The 17838-nt window shown below is 33.9% G+C and overlaps 2 protein-coding genes across 3 annotated transcripts; one reads left to right on the top strand and one right to left on the bottom strand.

Moving 5' to 3' along the window:
* The first annotated feature begins 486 nt into the window (after positions 1-486).
* On the top strand, positions 487-4910 carry LOC137718418 (uncharacterized). The gene is made up of 2 exons (XM_068457969.2): positions 487-1456; positions 3966-4910. The coding sequence occupies exons 1-2, from the start codon at positions 641-643 to the stop codon at positions 4707-4709; spliced, it is 1560 nt and encodes a 519-aa protein (XP_068314070.2). The 5' UTR covers positions 487-640; the 3' UTR covers positions 4710-4910.
* Positions 4911-5948: 1038 nt separating this feature from the next.
* BHLH093 (beta HLH protein 93) lies at positions 5949-7917 on the bottom strand. 2 transcript variants are annotated; one of them, XM_068458059.2, is made up of 4 exons: positions 7145-7917; positions 6668-6838; positions 6423-6590; positions 5949-6326 (listed from the first exon to the last, which is right to left on the bottom strand). In XM_068458059.2, exons 1-4 carry the CDS (start codon positions 7790-7792, stop codon positions 6240-6242), a joined length of 1074 nt encoding a protein of 357 aa, XP_068314160.2. In that variant the 5' UTR covers positions 7793-7917; the 3' UTR covers positions 5949-6239. The 2 variants fall into 2 exon arrangements, with proteins under 2 accessions (XP_068314160.2, XP_088542643.1); XM_088686517.1 differs by having other exon boundaries at positions 6692-6838; positions 7145-7894.
* Between the last annotated feature and the right edge of the window lie 9921 nt (positions 7918-17838).

Genomic DNA, 17838 nt, shown 5'->3' with positions numbered 1-17838 from the left:
AAAAGGAATACCACTAAATCGTAGCATTAAGTGACAAAGACAAAATTATAAGTGATTTGATAAGTATAATTTGGGTAATGATAATGAGACGAAAAAAGGGATAGTGAAGTCAAAAGATTAGATAATTTGAGGGAAGTAAAATAGATGGTAATTCTCTTCGGCATATGTATTTTCACAAATAAATAATTAATATTTAACTAAAAGAGATTCAATTATTTATTGTTGTCAAATCACGAGCGCATGAGAGAAAATGACTCGTAAAGTGGAAATTGGTCAAATTGGGTTTGGATTTCTCGTTCCTAGCCCACTCTTTTTCAATAATTGTCTGACTTTTACAGGGTAAGCCCAATTTACAATTTTCACATTCCGCAGTGTTTCTAAAGCCCATTTGTAAAAGCCCGTTCGTTTTCATTTCCAAAGCAAAAACCACCACCGAACCCACGGATGAGGAGAGAGATAAAAGGAGAGCGTGGTCTTGGACTGGATGAACTCGGACATGGATTCGAGATACGACTGACGAGTAAATTCGTAATTAGACAATGAGGTTGGGACTGCCGAACAGGGTAAACTTTTGAATTTCAAATTCTATTCCCTCTAAAAAGTCTCATGTGAAAAGAAAGCCCACCAAGTGTTTGCGAAAATGGCCGTGAGAGCCTCCGTAGCCAAGGCAGCACAACAGAGCACAACTCTCCGAAGGTCTCCTAGATTTCTCCACCACCAGAAAACTCAAGAACCAGAGCTGTCCATCGCCACTGTCCGGAAATCTCAGAGACTTGTCTGCCTTGAAAAGAGCGCTGCGGAGTCTGAAAACCCGAGAACCCCCAAATCCACAGCCAGAAGCAACCGTGTCGTATGTTCATTGAGTCTTCCACTTAGCTCTAAGAATTCGAGTGAATCTCACGATGGGCCGAGAAAATCTCCGAGATTGAACAATGGGGTTGAGGGGTTTCAGAGTCTTAGACGTTCTTCAAGGATTTTGAACAAGCAGCTCGTCCTTGTTGATGAAGGTAAGGGTCCCTCGAAAAAAATATTTAAGAAATTGGGCAAATTGGAAAATGGGTCGAGTAATTGCGGAAATTTGAGTTCTGGGTCAGCAAAATGTCGAAGAAAATCTGTCAGGTTCTGTATTGAGCAATCTGTTGTGAATCAATGCACTGATAAGGCAACTGGGTCTAGATCTAAGAGTGGAAAAAATAGGTCATTGAAGAAAGAGGAGTTCTCAAGTGTTGGAAAAGATGGAGCTTGTATTGATTCATCCGAAGGAATTTCGAAAAAGTGCAAAATGCAAGAGATAGATGGTGTAAATAAAGAAGTGGGGGTTAGGAGGAAGAGAAAGAGGGACGAAGAAGGTGTTGGGGTTGTTCAAGGGTGGACAAAGGAACAAGAATTGGCATTGCAGAGAGCTTATTTAATAGCAAGGCCAACACCCCACTTCTGGAAGAAGGTTTCCAAACTGGTATGCTGCTGTTCTTATGATCCTTTAATTCAGAAAAATTTGTTTTCATGTCAAGCTACTTAGTTTTCTTTCATATTACTGGCAATAAGAAGATTGAATTTTGTTAGGCCGAATTGTGCGGTTTCTGTAGTTCAAAGTTTAACGAAATCAACCTTATAGTTTGCCCTATATTTCCTCTGTTGTTTGATGAAAAAGATGTTTCCCTATATCTGCTAAGCTGGGAAAACTAATGTGACAGCGATATAGAACCACACCACGATGAATAAGTTATTTTGCGCTTTTGATGGTTTTCTTAACCAACGTGATGGAAATGTATACTTTGGACAACATTCCAAAACTTACCAAATTGCAAAGTTAAATTTGTTGAAATTAGGATTGTAAGATTAAAGTGGAGTCTCAGTCTTACACTATTGGGATCAAAAGTATAATTTAGCCTCTTAATATGAAAACTAAATTGAATAATAGTACTAATCTTTTTGTGTCTTTAAGTATGATCTTGAAGTCTGCAATCCAGATTATATTAATAAAAATTGTAAACTTTGTCACTGATATTGAGTCATTGATAATTAGTCCTTAAGTTTTTTTGATATAGTGGGACTAGGAGTCCACATCTTGTTTTTGTTTTTATCTCAGCAAGTCTTTTGTTATTCTAATTCAACGGAAAGCCAAAAGAGCGGGGGGAAATATATTATAGTGAGTGCGAAATTCGTATAGTTCAATTGTGGAATGAAGATCACTCTAACTCTTGAAAGGAGGATTTTTAAGATATAGGTACATGATGCTCTTTCCAATGAGTGACAATGCGGGGAACTGGTCTTAAACAATTTTTATCAAATTCATTGCAGTTTTGGATATTTATGATATATAGATTGGAGCTGATATAGTAGTCCACCTTAGTATAGAACTCTAACAATATTATCAGCCTGAGAAGGTTTTGTTTATGATATTTTATGAAGGCTTATTATTATGCAAGAAGGTGATATGGCCTGGTTGATAGACTGATAGTCCTTTTCATCGTAAGGAAAGGCCGTAATGGTGATAGGCTAATATTGGGCTTACCAAAGCACCATATTAGAGGTATGGCTTTTGAGAATAACCTGCTATGGATGTAGTTACCTCAATTGACCTAAGCACATACCTTTTAGACTGAAGCACTTGGGTTTTTAATGTTTGACTGTAATAAAGATGTGAGACTCAACCTGATAAAAGAATGCCAGTGTTCGATAAGAACCATAATCCTTTTTTTTTATTTTAAATTTAGTACATTAGGTATATAGAGGACTTCTGTTGGGTAGGGCCTCCCCAAAGAAGGGGACCGTTTTCGATTAATTGTTTTGGCACTTCATAACTCTTTTCTCTTGCTTGAGAGTTTGATGACCAAAATGTTCTCAAACAGAAAAAACTGATAACAATTGTAGCTACAAGGTCTCTTGGTGAAAGATTATTTTTCAAATGATGTCGGAAAAACACAAACCAAAGTGAAGTTTTTGAGGTTACTATAATTTCCAAGAAATTTGTGAGGTAGAAAAAAAGTAAAAGAGGAGAAAGATGCATGGAGATATCAAGGCCTTAAGCGTTGAAGGTAACAAAGCATTTCAATAAAATTTATACGTGTCATATATAGAACCAAAAGATGCAAATCCTAAAGACTTATTATTTATTAAATACCAGAAAACTCTTGGAAAGCTAATAGACAAGTTGAATAAGATTTCTAAGAACCAAATGGAATGACTTTAGTAACTGTTACATATGTTCAAAATAGACTGAATGTTAAAAGCAATTATAAAATTCCATTATTGCTCTCTTGTGATGATCGTGGGCATTTATCTTTCAACTAACAATGTCTTATTGATTAAATTCAGCGACGGTTTTAGTTTTCGTTGCAGAAAGGATAGTTCTTTTGTAACCAATCTATTGATGTTGCATAACTTTGGTTTTCCACCTTATTGGTGCTCCTTAAGTTCACTTCCATTTAATTTTTCGCAACAAAAAACCAAGTTACTTGCAGCAAAGCAGGGCCGAGAAGGTCATGTTTAGTAGTTGCAGACAATTCATAAACTTAAGGCTAGCCATCAGAACGACACCACATCTGTTTCCATTTGAGTCACTTATAAAATCTTAATTTTCTTTTACACGCTACAGATGAGATAGGAATCACATTCTAACCTTTAATTTTGTGTGGATAGCTCAGTTGTTTCATGTTCCGAAGTTTGAAAAGCTTTGAAAGAAATTTTTTTTTTTTTTACTTACAACCAACTGCAGATTTCTCTCCCTTATTCAATCTTTTGCCAGTTACTTGTTTGTATAGCTAGCTGCCAGCACAGTTTTCAGCCATGAATAAATGCTTTGTTTTAAGTTCCTTGAGCATTTAGTGGGCTCAGGTAGTTAGATTGGTTCTTGAGTGAGTAACTATGTATCTTTGTCCTTTGACATGCATAGCCAATATATCACCGCTGCTTTATTTAGGTTATATCCAGAGTAACTTGTGTTTAATACAAACTAATTTCAGGTGCCTGGAAAATCTGCACAGGAGTGCTTTGATAGAGTCCATTCTGAGCATAGAACTCCACCTCAACCTCATACCCGGTCGAGGGCAAACACATTAACAAATTCGTCCCCCCTTGGACAGTTTTCACTCTCTGCAAGTAAACTGCTTAAACCCAGTGAGCCAAAGTCTAAAAGGCAAGAATGCAGTAAACAGAGGAGGCATGTTGCCCAGAAAACAGTCCGACAATTATTACAAAAACATTATCAAGTGTACCAAGATTATGAGGGAGATCTTTTTAGGGTACTCGAGCCCAGTCTAGGTTCACCTAGCGAGAGTCATGCAAGTGTTATACCTTCTACCCCAAAAAATTTACAGGAAAAGAAGAAAATTCTTCAGAATCGCAGTCAAAGATCTTCTTCAGGTCATAAGAAGCCGCTGTCGAGATTTAGTAGCTCATGTGGTAAACCTCTCGTTAGCCCCCTGGTATTGAAGCAAGTCAGAAACAAGGTCCGGCATGAGAAGTATATAGACCAATTACATACCAGGGAAGCGAAGAGAAAAGCAGCATCTACGCGCACTCAGCAATCCACTTCTGGAATTGGTGAAGTGGATGCAGTGAGAACTGCAAAAATTGCCCTGGTTTCTGATGCAAGAGATGCTATCAATAAACTCCAACATCTGCAGGCCAATGTTACCGGTGACTCTTCTGATTTCGACAATGGTGGCATTATAAGTGATGACGAGGAGGGTGAAGATGATGCTTAGAAGTACGTTATCTCGTCTTTTCCTTAGAAATGTACCATATGAACAGAGCTAAATCCTTATTTTTTTTCTTGATCTGATTTCAGCTTTAGCTAAACACATATCTTAGAAGTAAGAAAATGGAAGACACTGATGGGTAAGACATGTCGGCTATTATTTTGACTAACTTGAGCCTAAGAATCCCATTTTATGTGTTTGCACCAACCGTGGGCTTAAGTTCCGCTAATTTTTGTGTGGCCTTGCGGTATGACAGCGAAATTTCAACCTGTGAATTCGAATCGCATTCAAAACAAAGCTTGTCGAGAGAGCGTCGCCTTTAACACAACACTCATACCGACGAAACAAACCTTGATTATGATTGGAAGTACGGGATTGCGTCCGATTAAGCAATCGAAGAGATGTCAAACAGATCCCGGCACCCAAAATCCATGGAAATGATCAGATTCGTTCGCTCATTTATCAAACGTGTGCCGTCCTCATCTCGTCACAACATAATGTCATAGTGAAAGAAAAAAAAATCAAATGTTTTGGCATTAAGTCTTGTACATGATGGGAAAAGAATATTTGATGACATCCTACGAGCAAGATATGGTTTTCCTTGTGTTGGTGAACGGAATTCTTCAGGTTGCTGTCATGGTTTCTGTGTAGTTTTATCGTTGCTGGCACTTTAGACATTGTTCACAGATTATTTTGGTCAAGAAGACAACAATTAAACAATCACAAATTCTTAAGGCATGTGTACTGAAATTGTTTAAAATTCTACTATAAGGTTCTAAAAAACGCTAGTAGCTAGCCGGACGGCGGATTGGAGCCTAGCGCCTAGGTGAACTAGGCAGATTTAAATACATTATATTTCGTGTAAATAAGTGTCTGTTTATACTTAAAATATATATAATTTCATTATAAACTAAAAAATAGATTAACGTATTTCTTATGAAGTATTGGAACATAATGAAAATATGGGGAACAAGCATATAATGTGTGTTCATTTAAGTATTCAACAAGTCTCTTACAATTTATTAAAAAAAAATAAAATGCAAAATGAAAGTTATCTATTTTCTGTCTAAGTGAGTCGCAACCTACGTAGGTCTGGGCAGACTAGGCGGGTGCTTAGGCAGTCTAGGCAGGCGCCTCAGCAAGTCTAGGCACCCTTTCTTAATTTTCAAACGTCTAGTCATTAATCGGGGCGGTTGCCACTAGGTGGGGATTTTTATAACAGTGAATACTCCGGTGCATGACATATGATGAATAGAGCGTTAGATGTGCGGCCAATAATACAACAATCAAAAGATCAACCACCACAGACGTCGGTGTATAGTATACACAGATGTCGGTATATATGTACCTAAATCCGAGTGGTAATACTGAATAGGCTGCAAGGTGGATCATCTAATACATGCACAATTATTAGAAAGTAGATAATGTTATTTGGAAAATCTCATGGAGTCATGTCGAAATCCATCTCTCTCCTAGCTACACACTTCAATTCTAAGCAAACGCTTTTTCCTTTTGCAATTTGCATCCCTTATTTTCCTACAAACATCTTCCTCCATATCCTGCATTTCTGAACAATGCTTGCTTTATGTCCTGAGGACTTAATAAATCTCTCTGCCCAGCTCCCTAAAAATCATTAGAGAAACTTAATTAAGCATTAATATCAAAAAAATAAACTGTAAAAAAATTATAAAAAAAAAAAAAAAAAAGTTATGGACAAACCTCAAAACATGACGCTTGCATTGAAAAATCATTGAAACAACTTATAACACACTGTTGAATCTCAAGCCCTAATGCTTCTATAGTGTTCACTGTTGACAGCAGCAATCCTGGCTTGGTTGCACAGCATATGTCTATCCTGGTATCTTTGTCTCTCCTCTCCACATCAAACTGTATAAAACCAATGATGCAAAAGTTAGAGAGAGAGACAGAGAGAGAGAGATTAAAGAAAAAGTATTGAATTTTACCTTGGGGGAATTTCTGACTAGTACCTCACTGGGGTTTAGGTCCTTGGAGGTGCCCATTAAGCTGATTTGATTGGTACCCTCTTCAACCCCTTCTTCTTGCAACTTATTGATCCTTTCCAAAAGCTCTTTCATATAATCTATTGTGTCTCCAAGCATAGATGTTCTGTCCATCTGCCATTTTTCACATTAATTAACCCTTCAATTAATCTTTACCAAACAGTAATTCACCCAATTTATCAAAATTAGTTGAGAGAATTTGGGTAGTGAATTTCACTCTCATTTTCTACTCCTGCATTCATATCTTTGTCTCTGTCTCTTGATTTTTTTTTTTTTTGAAGTAATAGAAAATGAAGAGCGAAAATCAATTCTCAGAGTTTAACATTAAAGAAACAAGAAGAACAAGGAAATGCCACCATTTTAAAACATTAAAAAAAAAAAGATTGAAACTTTAACAAATGCAAAAGAAAGATGGATCACCTTGCTAATCTTTGGGACAATTGATCTGAGCATGGAAAGGCGGTCATTCAAGCGCTTCCTTCTTCTTCTCTCTGCCATAAGATTCTTTGAAGGCTGCCCTTCTAACTTCTTAGACTTACTGCTTCTCTTTTCACCACACAATCCCATGGTAAAAGCTGAAGGAATAATGTGATGATCTGCTGCTTGCTGGTCCATCTCAACTTTGCAAGTACTGATATTATTGTTGTTCTTGCTTTCTTCCAACTCCAAGCAGCTGCTGTGGTTTTCACTCCCAAGAAAATTACCAAACTCTTCATCTTCCACCATTGAAGGGTAATCCTGATGATCTTGTGGAGGAAATGGAGCAGGGGTAGTAGTGTTATTAATCTCTGGGACTGCACAGAGGCCACCAACAACAAAAGGGTAGGAGGAGGAGGAGGCAGTAGTGGTGGTGGTGAATGGGCATTCTTCAAAGGTTGGTTGTGTGGTGGAGAATCCAACAAATTGAGGATTAATTGAGGAAACCAGAACTGGGTTCTCTTCAAAAGAATCGAAACTCCATCCATTGATGGGAAATAACTCATTCAATCCAGAGGAGTAGCTGCTCCAACTGTCTCTTCTTGGAGCCAGCAGCAGTTCCTCTAAGAAACCATGTTGGCTAAGCTCCATCTCTCTCTCTCAACACTGTTTAAGGAATGGGGAATAGAATATCTAAAGCAGAGGCATAAGAGCACCAACTAGCTGCACTAAAAGTTGAAAGAAAGAAATGAAACACACACACACACAGATATATATATACATATGTATGTATATATATATGTGTGTATTGTTTCATAGGACAGTACATAGTGTTCGTAAAAAGTTTTAGCGTAATTAGATGTCTTAAATATTTTTTATTTAGTTAATTTTTTACAAGAATAATTGATTAAGTTCGATATGAAGTGGATTCATAACTAATTCTAATTTCTAAGAAAAATGGGCATTCCTTTAGAGCAATTTTATTTTATAAAATGCAACTTAAACAATAAAATATCTTGTTTTTTATTTTTTTTTATTTTTTTTATAAAATGCAATTTTAAAAAAAAAATTATTCAAATTGTCTAAATTCAATATGAAATGGCCTAACAGCTAATTTTAATTCTAAAAAAATGGAAATTCTTTTCGACCTACTCCAACCCTTTGAGTAAAACTTAAATTTTAGGTTCTAAACTTACCCCAACTTGCTTCAACCCTTGAGGCAAATATGAGTTAAAACCCAAAACTCATTTCTGGGGCAATGGGGCTAGTCTACCATATATGTGTATTTTTTTTAATTTTATATTTATAAATTCATTAAATCCAACAGCTAAGATCTAATTTGATAAAATTCAACGGTAAAAAAATTATATCTAATGGTCCAAATTTAAATCCAATGGTTAAAGTAATTAAAAAAATTATTTTATGTGTTTCATATTCTTTCGTAGTGTTCCACGAGTTTCTTGGTGCCGTTTAGCGATTTTTCAATATTTATCGAAATCTAAATATTTTTAGGTTAAAATGTTCATAAAATTAAATTAGGATAGTCTACATAATTTTTTTTTTTTAAGTTACTTTAAGAAAAAAAATTATCCTAAATTTATTTTTTAATAATCTTGGGCTAAAATTAAATTTAGAATGATTGGAGGAGAAAAACTGTTTCTTGGTTAAAACGCAAATTTTCTGGGTTAAAAATTTTAGATTTTAAACCAAGGGTTGGAGATGATCTTCAAGTGTAAATATAAAATAAAGTGATCATTTCTTATCAAAGCGAGATTGTTATGGACTTCACACACATAACATTGTTATGAAATAGACCTACCTCTATCATAACGTTTCAAACCAGTAATACAAAGTTATATATAAATCTTCTACTCATAATTATACTAAGTCCTAGTTTGGTATTGAGGTGATTCTGAAAAAAGTGGCTATAAAAAAAAGCTGGAATGGGGGCAAAAGCTTACCGTCTATTGACGATGATAGAAATTATGGGGACAACAATCAAGACTACAGTCATTATGATTATTAGGCTTGCAGATATCATACCAAAGGTTGTATATACAAAAGAAGAACTGAACATTAGATTGGTCGGTATTTACGTTGAACTTGAGATACTTAATAAATTGACTGGGAGATAGACATAAATGCTAATTAAAATCAGTGGTGATGAAAATATTTTTCATAATGAAAATAATGAATTTAAATTAATGATGCTGATAGGAATTTGAAAATAATTTTATTTCAAATTTGGAAACCAACTTTCAATTTCGTCTACTTACGATTGATAAGAAAATAGATGGTGCTCACAGACATCCTTGATTGAAAATTAAAATACAAGTGTTTGATATTTGGTATTGGGATGAAGCAATATCACCAGCTTTTTTATGTTTGGTAAACATTCAGCTTCAGTTTTTTTTCACAGTTTTGGGTAAATTAAAGCCAAAAACACAAAGCTGCAAAACTCAGCTTTGAAAAACTAAATTTTTTTCACATCTGTTTTACATAAAAGTTTATCAAATACTATAATACTACTTTTTTTTTTTTTTTTTTTTTAAGCACTTCTCCAAAAAAGTTTACCAAACACTCTGTTATTTATTTCACAACTGCTTATTCTCACAGCACAGCAGAAACAGTTTTTTTTCAAAGCACAGCAATACCAAACCAACCCTAATAGATTCAAACTAAAGGTGATGATAAACGAACTCCATATAAAATCTTTACTCCTCATCAGAATGCATTTGGGAGCTTTATATATATAGAGAAAAAAACTTCTGCTATATTTCAAGAAACTCCACTAGTTTTTAAACATGTCAAGGAGAGACAAAAGCATAAAAACAATTAAAGCCCAGCCTAAAAACTTGAAAACAACATTTTAAAATACCAACCATACCCCTAAGATTTTAGGCTTTTAATAAAACCCAGCTCTAACAACTCTAACAAAATTAATGTGTCATAAGCTCAACCTATATTCAACTATTTCTGCATAATCAGTTTTGAACTATATGTAGAATAAGTTTGTATCATTTATTACTATAATCAGTTCAATCAGTCCTTGACTATTTTTGCAGAATTAGTTCAACCTGTCTTCGACAATTTTTGCAAAATCATTTCAACTTGTCTTCGACCAATTTTGCAAAATCAATTTAACTTATCCTTAACCATTTGCAGAATCAGTATAACCCGTCTTCGACCATTTTTGCAGAATCAGTTCAACCCGTCCTAGATCATTTTTGCTACATCAGTTCAATCCGTTCTCGACCATTTTTGCAGAATTAGTTCAACTCGTATTCGACCATTTTTGCATAATCAGTTCAACACATTCTCGACCATTTGCATAATCAGTTCAATCTGTCTTCGACCATTTTTGCATAATTAGTTCAACCCGTCCTTGATCATTTTTGCAGAATCAGTTCAACCCGTACTCAACCATTTTTGTAGAATCAATTCAACCCATCCTCGACCATTTGCATAATCAGTTCAATATGTCTTCGACTATGTTTGCAGAATCAGTTTAATTCGTCATCAACAGTTTTTGCAAAATCAATTCAACCCGTCTTCGACCATTTTTGCAGAATCAATTCAACCCATCCTCGACCATTTGCATAATCAGTTCAACCCATCATTGACCATTTGCACAATCATTTCAACTCGTTCTCAACCATTTGCAGAATTAGTTCAACCTTCCTTCAATCATTTTTGCAGAATCAGTGCAAACCGTCTTCATTTTTTGCAAAATTAATTTCAAATATATATAAAATTTGTTTTAGATACCTTTTTTACTTTTAAAAATATATATGCAACTTAATTGACTTTGATACTTTTTCAAAAAAATATGCAACTTTCTTACTCATGCAAGGGAGGTGAGGGTTACGGAAGAATCGAGAGCATCATAGAGCACAAAATTGAACCAATTTTATATATTTTATAATAGAAGCAATTTGTATAGTTTTAGAAGAATTAGTAAATGGGGAAGCCTAGTTTGTGTTGGGTTTGTAAGTTCCAAAGAATTTACCTTTTATCAATCAAATTAAGTCCAAAGTTAATTAACATCCTCCTTCAAATCAAATTAATCACCGTGTATTAATTTAATTTCTCTTGTGCAGGCTCCATCATGTGTTCAATCCTTTGAGAGTTCATTGAACGATGTCCAAATGTATAAGGATATAAAATTCACGCTTGTTTTGTAATTTGGTCTTTTGTTTACTTGGTTCAATTTTTTTTATCCTTTTAAAAGTTTGAGAGCATATTTGATGTACCTGATGAAACAAATAAATTTGAAATAGGTTTTCTAAAGTCTCCTTTCTAAGTGTAAATATAATTGTTTTAGCTTTTGTACTAGTCAACCTCAACTAATGATGTGAAGCTCCTTCTTGCGGCAAAAAGATGTAGATGCCCAACCTGCACATACTACATCATCTATTTAAATCATGAGAAACAAGACGCCTAGGTGGCACAAACAACTCAATGTTGGAGAGAGAGGTATGAAAAGATACCAAAAATAAAGGGTATTTTCGTAAGTTAAACTCCAAAGAAAAAAAAAACAAATGATGTTATTTTCACATTTATTATTGTTTGTCTCTCCTTGAATGTTTAAAAAATGTTGTATCAATATAAATTTAACTATAAAAAATATACTCTATGTGTAATTTTTCCAATGCATTACATGAATATGGAATGTATTAGTGTGTGAGATAATGGTACAAAAACTAAATTTTTATACTAATTTTGTAAACTAAATGATATGGTTGTTGATAATTAAATTATTATTTAATTATTAATTATCATGTTTAAATCTTATTAATAAAAAATTTAATTTCCCAAACATTGCAGCACCTATAGTTAAGCAATGGCCCTAAATATTGAAATGGAATCTGTTTTTTCCTCTGCTCCTTCTCCCAATCTCAAGGTGAATTTATGTCCTTTTCATCGAAATTATTAATCAGACAACTTTATAATTTAAAAATCCAATACCCTGAAAGCTTTGACCCACAAATCTGTCTGAACCGGAAAAGGATGCATTGGCGTCAGATTGTCAGGCATTTATTAATGCTAGGGTGGACTCTCTTCGATGTCTCTTCGATATCTATTCGGCTCTCAAAATACGTGTGGTCTCTATTTATAGCTTTCATTATTTTTTATGCATATTAAAATAGAAAATGTTATTGACATTTTAAAATTTTCATTCTACACTCTTTATGAATATATTTTTCTTTCCTAATATAAAAAGTTTAGAATGTAGAATGAAATTTTTTGGAGTATTAATAACAATTTCCATTAAAATTTGCCACAATAAAATTTAAAAAAAATTAAATTTATAAATATGTGTCAATCAATAATTAAGATCATAAAGAGATCATACTCATTTTAATTTTTAAGTAAAAAAAATTTCATTTCTTAAAAATTTAACTCTTTATAAACTCTTTATCACTTCATATTTTGAATTAAATATTTTATAATATTATCATGTAAACTAAAATTCAACTGTAAACAAAATTCATGTGGAGTCTAACTTTTAAGAGCTCTGACATTTCTCTTTTCCAAAAGTTCTCAAGCAGGATGAACATGCAGCATAATGCATCTCTTTCTCTCTCTTGATAATGACTTATTAGGCATGGATAAACACGCATTACTTGTCTCTAACTGGCATTAACAATGCAATTTGTCTATTTATCCTACATGATTAGTTCGAGTAACCTAATTAATTATTTCTCAAGTCCTGGATGAGGAATAATCAAGGAAACAGGAAATAAGGAAACAGGAAAAAAAAAAATAAACAGAAAATAAGGGTTGCATGCACCCAAGATTCCTCTTACGTAAATTAATATAAGTTATTAGCTAATATTTTAACGTTTGTTGGCTCTTTTGGAACGGTTGGATTGGATATAACTTGTGAAAAAAAAAAAAAAATTAGGTTAATGTAAATGAGGGTCGATTGAGTTGGCAATTATCATTTCTTTCACTAGAATAAAATCTAGATTCGAATTTCATTGTTGGTAAACCTTCTTGGTGGGCGAATTGTTAAAAAAAAAGAAAAAAAAAAAAAAAAAGAGCCTAAGATCTCCTCTATAAGTCCTCAAAAAATTTGTGGTGTGCCTTGGCCATGGGATGAGGTAACTTCCCCTCCCCTCTAAACTTTTAACAAACAAACTCACAAAAAAAAAAAAAAAAATACTGCAATTAGCATGGTTGATCACTTTTTGACATTTGGTTGCAAAAATGATCATTTTTAATAACGATGACATATTGTTTATATATCGACGCCACAACGATGACACAACGACCACACAACGATGAATCTAGAGACCAAATGTCAAAAAATGATCATTCATGCTAATTGTCTAAGAAATAATATAGGCGATACTAGAGAGGGTAAATCGTATATGTGCAAAAGTAAGTATTCTCTTGATCACGTGAGACTATGTTTTAGTGAGTTGTCACACATAACACTAATTCCAGATCAATTTCTATTAGATTTGATTTGGATTTCATGGATTTTTCGAGTTCAATCAGATCTAGAGGCAGCCCACCTGGACACAATAGAAAAATCTTAGAGACAATTCAGTAGCTCGTTACTAATCAACATTGACATTGTTCTCAACTTAATCATATATGGTGTAATTTAATGCGTAAGATTTTGTACAAATAGCTCTCGATCGATGCAATTAGTACATTCAATATAAGGGGTTGAATTTTGTCAAATTTTTGGTGACTTTACATATACGCTAAAAACCCCTTGAGGTTTAAGTACATGATTGTGAAGTAGTATAAAATTACGGCAAATCATAGTTTGTTAGACAAAATAATAGGTACAAAATAACCCTTTATTAAGTCTTCCCATCTATAATCTAAATGAAGTTTGCTAATATGCTAATAGTCTTGCCCATCTATGGTCACCAAAACAAGAATTTGGGACATAACGTCCAATTAATGTCAATACGCTTTTGTTTTCACGGAAAATATAAATGGCGAATAGCTGAATACGTCATTCTTTTTATGGAAAACATAATTCTGGCATGAATATGCATGTATTTCCTTCGCAAGCTCTATATAGATATATGCCTATATCCAAATTATATAAGGAATTGAAAACTTTTAAGACTATAGCTTAGGAATTGATTCTTTTCACTAATAAGCATAGAAATGCTTTAAGACTAGCCTCAGGAAGCACATCCCAAAGTGTGTGTGTGTGTGTGTGTGTGTCTAGTATATATTATATATATAATTGTAGCAAGCATATAGTTTTAATAAGCATAGAAATGCTTTAAGACTAGCCTCAGGAAGCACATCCCAAAGTGTGTGTGTGTGTGTGTGTGTCTAGTATATATTATATATATAATTGTAGCAAGCACATGCCAAAACTATATAGGTTTATCAACCTGGACTGGAGACTACGTAATTAATGAATTATTAATCCTTAATCTTGTATTAAGGGTCAAATTATTCTCTAGGGCGCATCTTGTCTTATGCTTTGTCTTAGCTAGGTATCGAGATTGGATGATCATGTCTTTAATATTTTTTGGAATTAAGGAGCATTAGTTAATTGCTAAACCACTAGGGATTGTACGTTAATCTCACATATTAAATTTTGATTATAAATTTGATAACTGTCGTCTACATAAACAGTGGAAAACTAATTTACATGTTGCAGAAAGCAGACACGCAGTTCGACAATAATATTATTAGAGGGAAGGGAAAAATAGCCGCGCGGTTTGGAGAAAGCATCGATTTATTCTACCCTTAGTTGGCAGTGGCAGCATTATTTAGACTACTGTACATTTATATAATCATGATTCATAAGTGCTGGATAATAAGAATATATCTTGAATTTTGTATGGTTGACATCACATCGTAATGGTAGTGGTATATCTTAATTTGATTATTTATGCATGTAAAAGTTGTACGTGGCACATTATTAATCTTACCATTTGCTTAACATTATGATAATACTATTTTTACGATAATCTTCTAGGACATTTTTAGGTGTAATCTTTTTGTTGTCTTTTCCTTCTGTTTTTAGGATAGCTAACACAAATAATGAAATCAATGGAAAAAGACATTCATCCAATTTTGAGAGAATCTCTTTTGCATTTCTCTTCAACTAATATGTACACGAGCAGCCAAACCTTATTTGTTGGGCCAAATAAGATTTTGTCGCCGACAGTTTTGCCTTAAGGAACTTCGTCGGGCAAAGTTTGTCGCGCCAAGATTGCAACGCAAACTTTTGCCCGACGGAACTCTAAAATTCGTTGGGAAAACTATATTTGCCCGACGAAATTACTAATAATAGTTTCGTCGAGCAAAGCACATTAACTAACTTAGCCCGACGAAGCCAACTTGCTTAACGATTGAGTTTTTTCATTCCACGGTGTATGCATGGAAATAAAATTAAATAAAAAAATTGTGCCCGAAGAAAGTTTCGGCGGGCAAGTAAAATAAAGAAAAAAATAAATTAAAAAAAAACCAAAATACATGCTCAACAAATATATTCGTCGGACAAACATATTAGTTTTTTTAGTTTAAATCATATTTAATTTACAATAATTAATTGTAATTATATTTCATCACTTTAATTATATTAATCTCAGAAGATATCACGACACAGAAAAATTAATTGAATTATATTGAGATTGAAATGTTAGTACAACTATATATATACTAAAACTAAAATATATATATATATATATATATTCTCGGTGCCGCATTGTCTCTTAATCGATGTCGAACTGCTTGAGTCTGGAAAATTTTCACCTCTAGAAATTACAAGCTCTGAAAATGACAGCAGAGCCAGTGCCACTTGTCCATCTTTTGCACATAATTTGGCTGTGGACAATGACGAAGCTAGTGCAGACCTAAGGGGCAGATGCCCCCACTCATTGAAAAAAAGAAAAAGAAGAAGTATGGCTTGCATTTCAGTTCTCAATGACCAGCCCTAAATAAACTAAAATTGAAAAAAAATTGGTAGATAAGTAAACTAGTCTATTGTTTGCATCCCCAATGACTTAGCGGATGACAATTTAATTAACAGTTAATTTAATTGAGCCTCCCCGTTTTCCTAATCCTAGGTCGTTAATCCTCAAGAACTCATCCCACCACGTACGGCAGAGCAATTCCAGTCCTCATCTTCTCCAGATTTTTCCTCTCCTTTCATTAAACCAAAACTCAATTGAATTGAAGTTCAAGTAATCAAGTATCAAAATTTGACACAAGAATTTTACTCCACAAGGTATTTTATATGACTTTACTTCATTAATTTGTTTTTGGCATTACAATTAGAATTTAGCTTTCTAATTTAGAGATCAATGGATGAATGATAACATAACTATTTTTATAGAGAGAGATATTTGATGTTATTAATAATGATATTGTCATGCAAAGCTTTCAAAACATGAAAATGAGTCGATGAATATTGTAATATGTTATATGAAAAAAGTAAATGGATTAATTATAAGTGTTTTGTTCAATAAATTCTTGAGCTTTTTAGTTGTGACTTTGTTGTTTGAGGATGTCCATGTTCATACAATTCTCTAACTTCGTCCCTGGCTGTGGATTGATCAGAGCTTTATCATGAGATGGAAAAGTTTGGTAGTAGTGAGCAGCTTGTGCATCCACTCCTTGAACCGAAGAGTTCACAACTAGGTTATGTAGTTGGACATAAATGGCTCTTCTAGGTTGATCTCGAATTTGTTCTTAAATTGCCAAAAGAACAAGTGTTAGTTTAAAAAATACAATATAAATAAGTAAGATTAATAAAAGTATTAAAATAGAAAAAAACACACACACACACATCCAAGAGCACTGCCATCATTGCCTCTTTCACCTCGAAGCCCAGATTCTTCCATCTAAATCAACATTAGGATTAATTGGGTGTCGGTCAAAGGCTCTCCAACGGTCAAGTTAGTAAATATCTGAGACTCAAGCAGTGGCTAGAGAATAGAGTATGGGATAGTATGGGATAATTGCATAACAGGGATGAACCATACAAGGGTGTATTTATACTAGTCGAGAAAGAGTCATTTTAGGATATAGAATCCATATTAAACCATGAGAATTCCAAAAGATATCTAGAAGTAGATATTGATCCTCTTAGAAGTGTGATTAATTCTGGTGCACTCCAAATCACTAGATTGTAGAAATCTCCAAGAATATAGAAAACATGGCAGATTGCATATATACTAGATCAGGTTTTGTATCTAGTGTAACAAGCATTGTCTATCATAGCAAAGTCAACGGACTTCATGGTGATAATGCTTATAGCTTTTGCTATAAAGACATGTGCCTTTGAAATGCCTAATCACTAGTTTTTGCATGTAAGAGATGAAAGCATGCAAACATGCAAATGGTATAAGAGGAATTAGGCTAATTAACATAACAAATAGGATAGGAAACGGGTCAATGTAGAAAAAAGATGGAGTCAAATATATTAGGTTAGGCTAATAGTTCAAAACTTGGGCTTAAATATTTGATCCAAATGTAGGTGAATCCCACTAGCTGAAAATATAAAATACAGGTTATCACACTGCATCTGATGTGCCCTTGTGTCATATGAGGGTCTTCAGTCCTGCAAAGCTAGCATTTTGTCTGTAGTGGTGCGATTGATGATTTGGCCATCATGAAATAGGCTAGTACTAAGATCAACCATGTCTACTAGAGTTCGAGTAGAGGTTGGGTCGATGGGTTGTCCGTTAAGGTTATGGTGCTAA

The sequence above is a fragment of the Pyrus communis genome, chromosome 15 (assembly GCF_041283825.1).
Source record: "Pyrus communis isolate YQ-2024b chromosome 15, ASM4128382v1, whole genome shotgun sequence".
NCBI lineage: Eukaryota > Viridiplantae > Streptophyta > Magnoliopsida > Rosales > Rosaceae > Pyrus > Pyrus communis.
The sequence above is the reverse complement of the archived record's forward strand: the minus strand, read 5'-3'. Positions and strand labels throughout refer to the sequence as shown.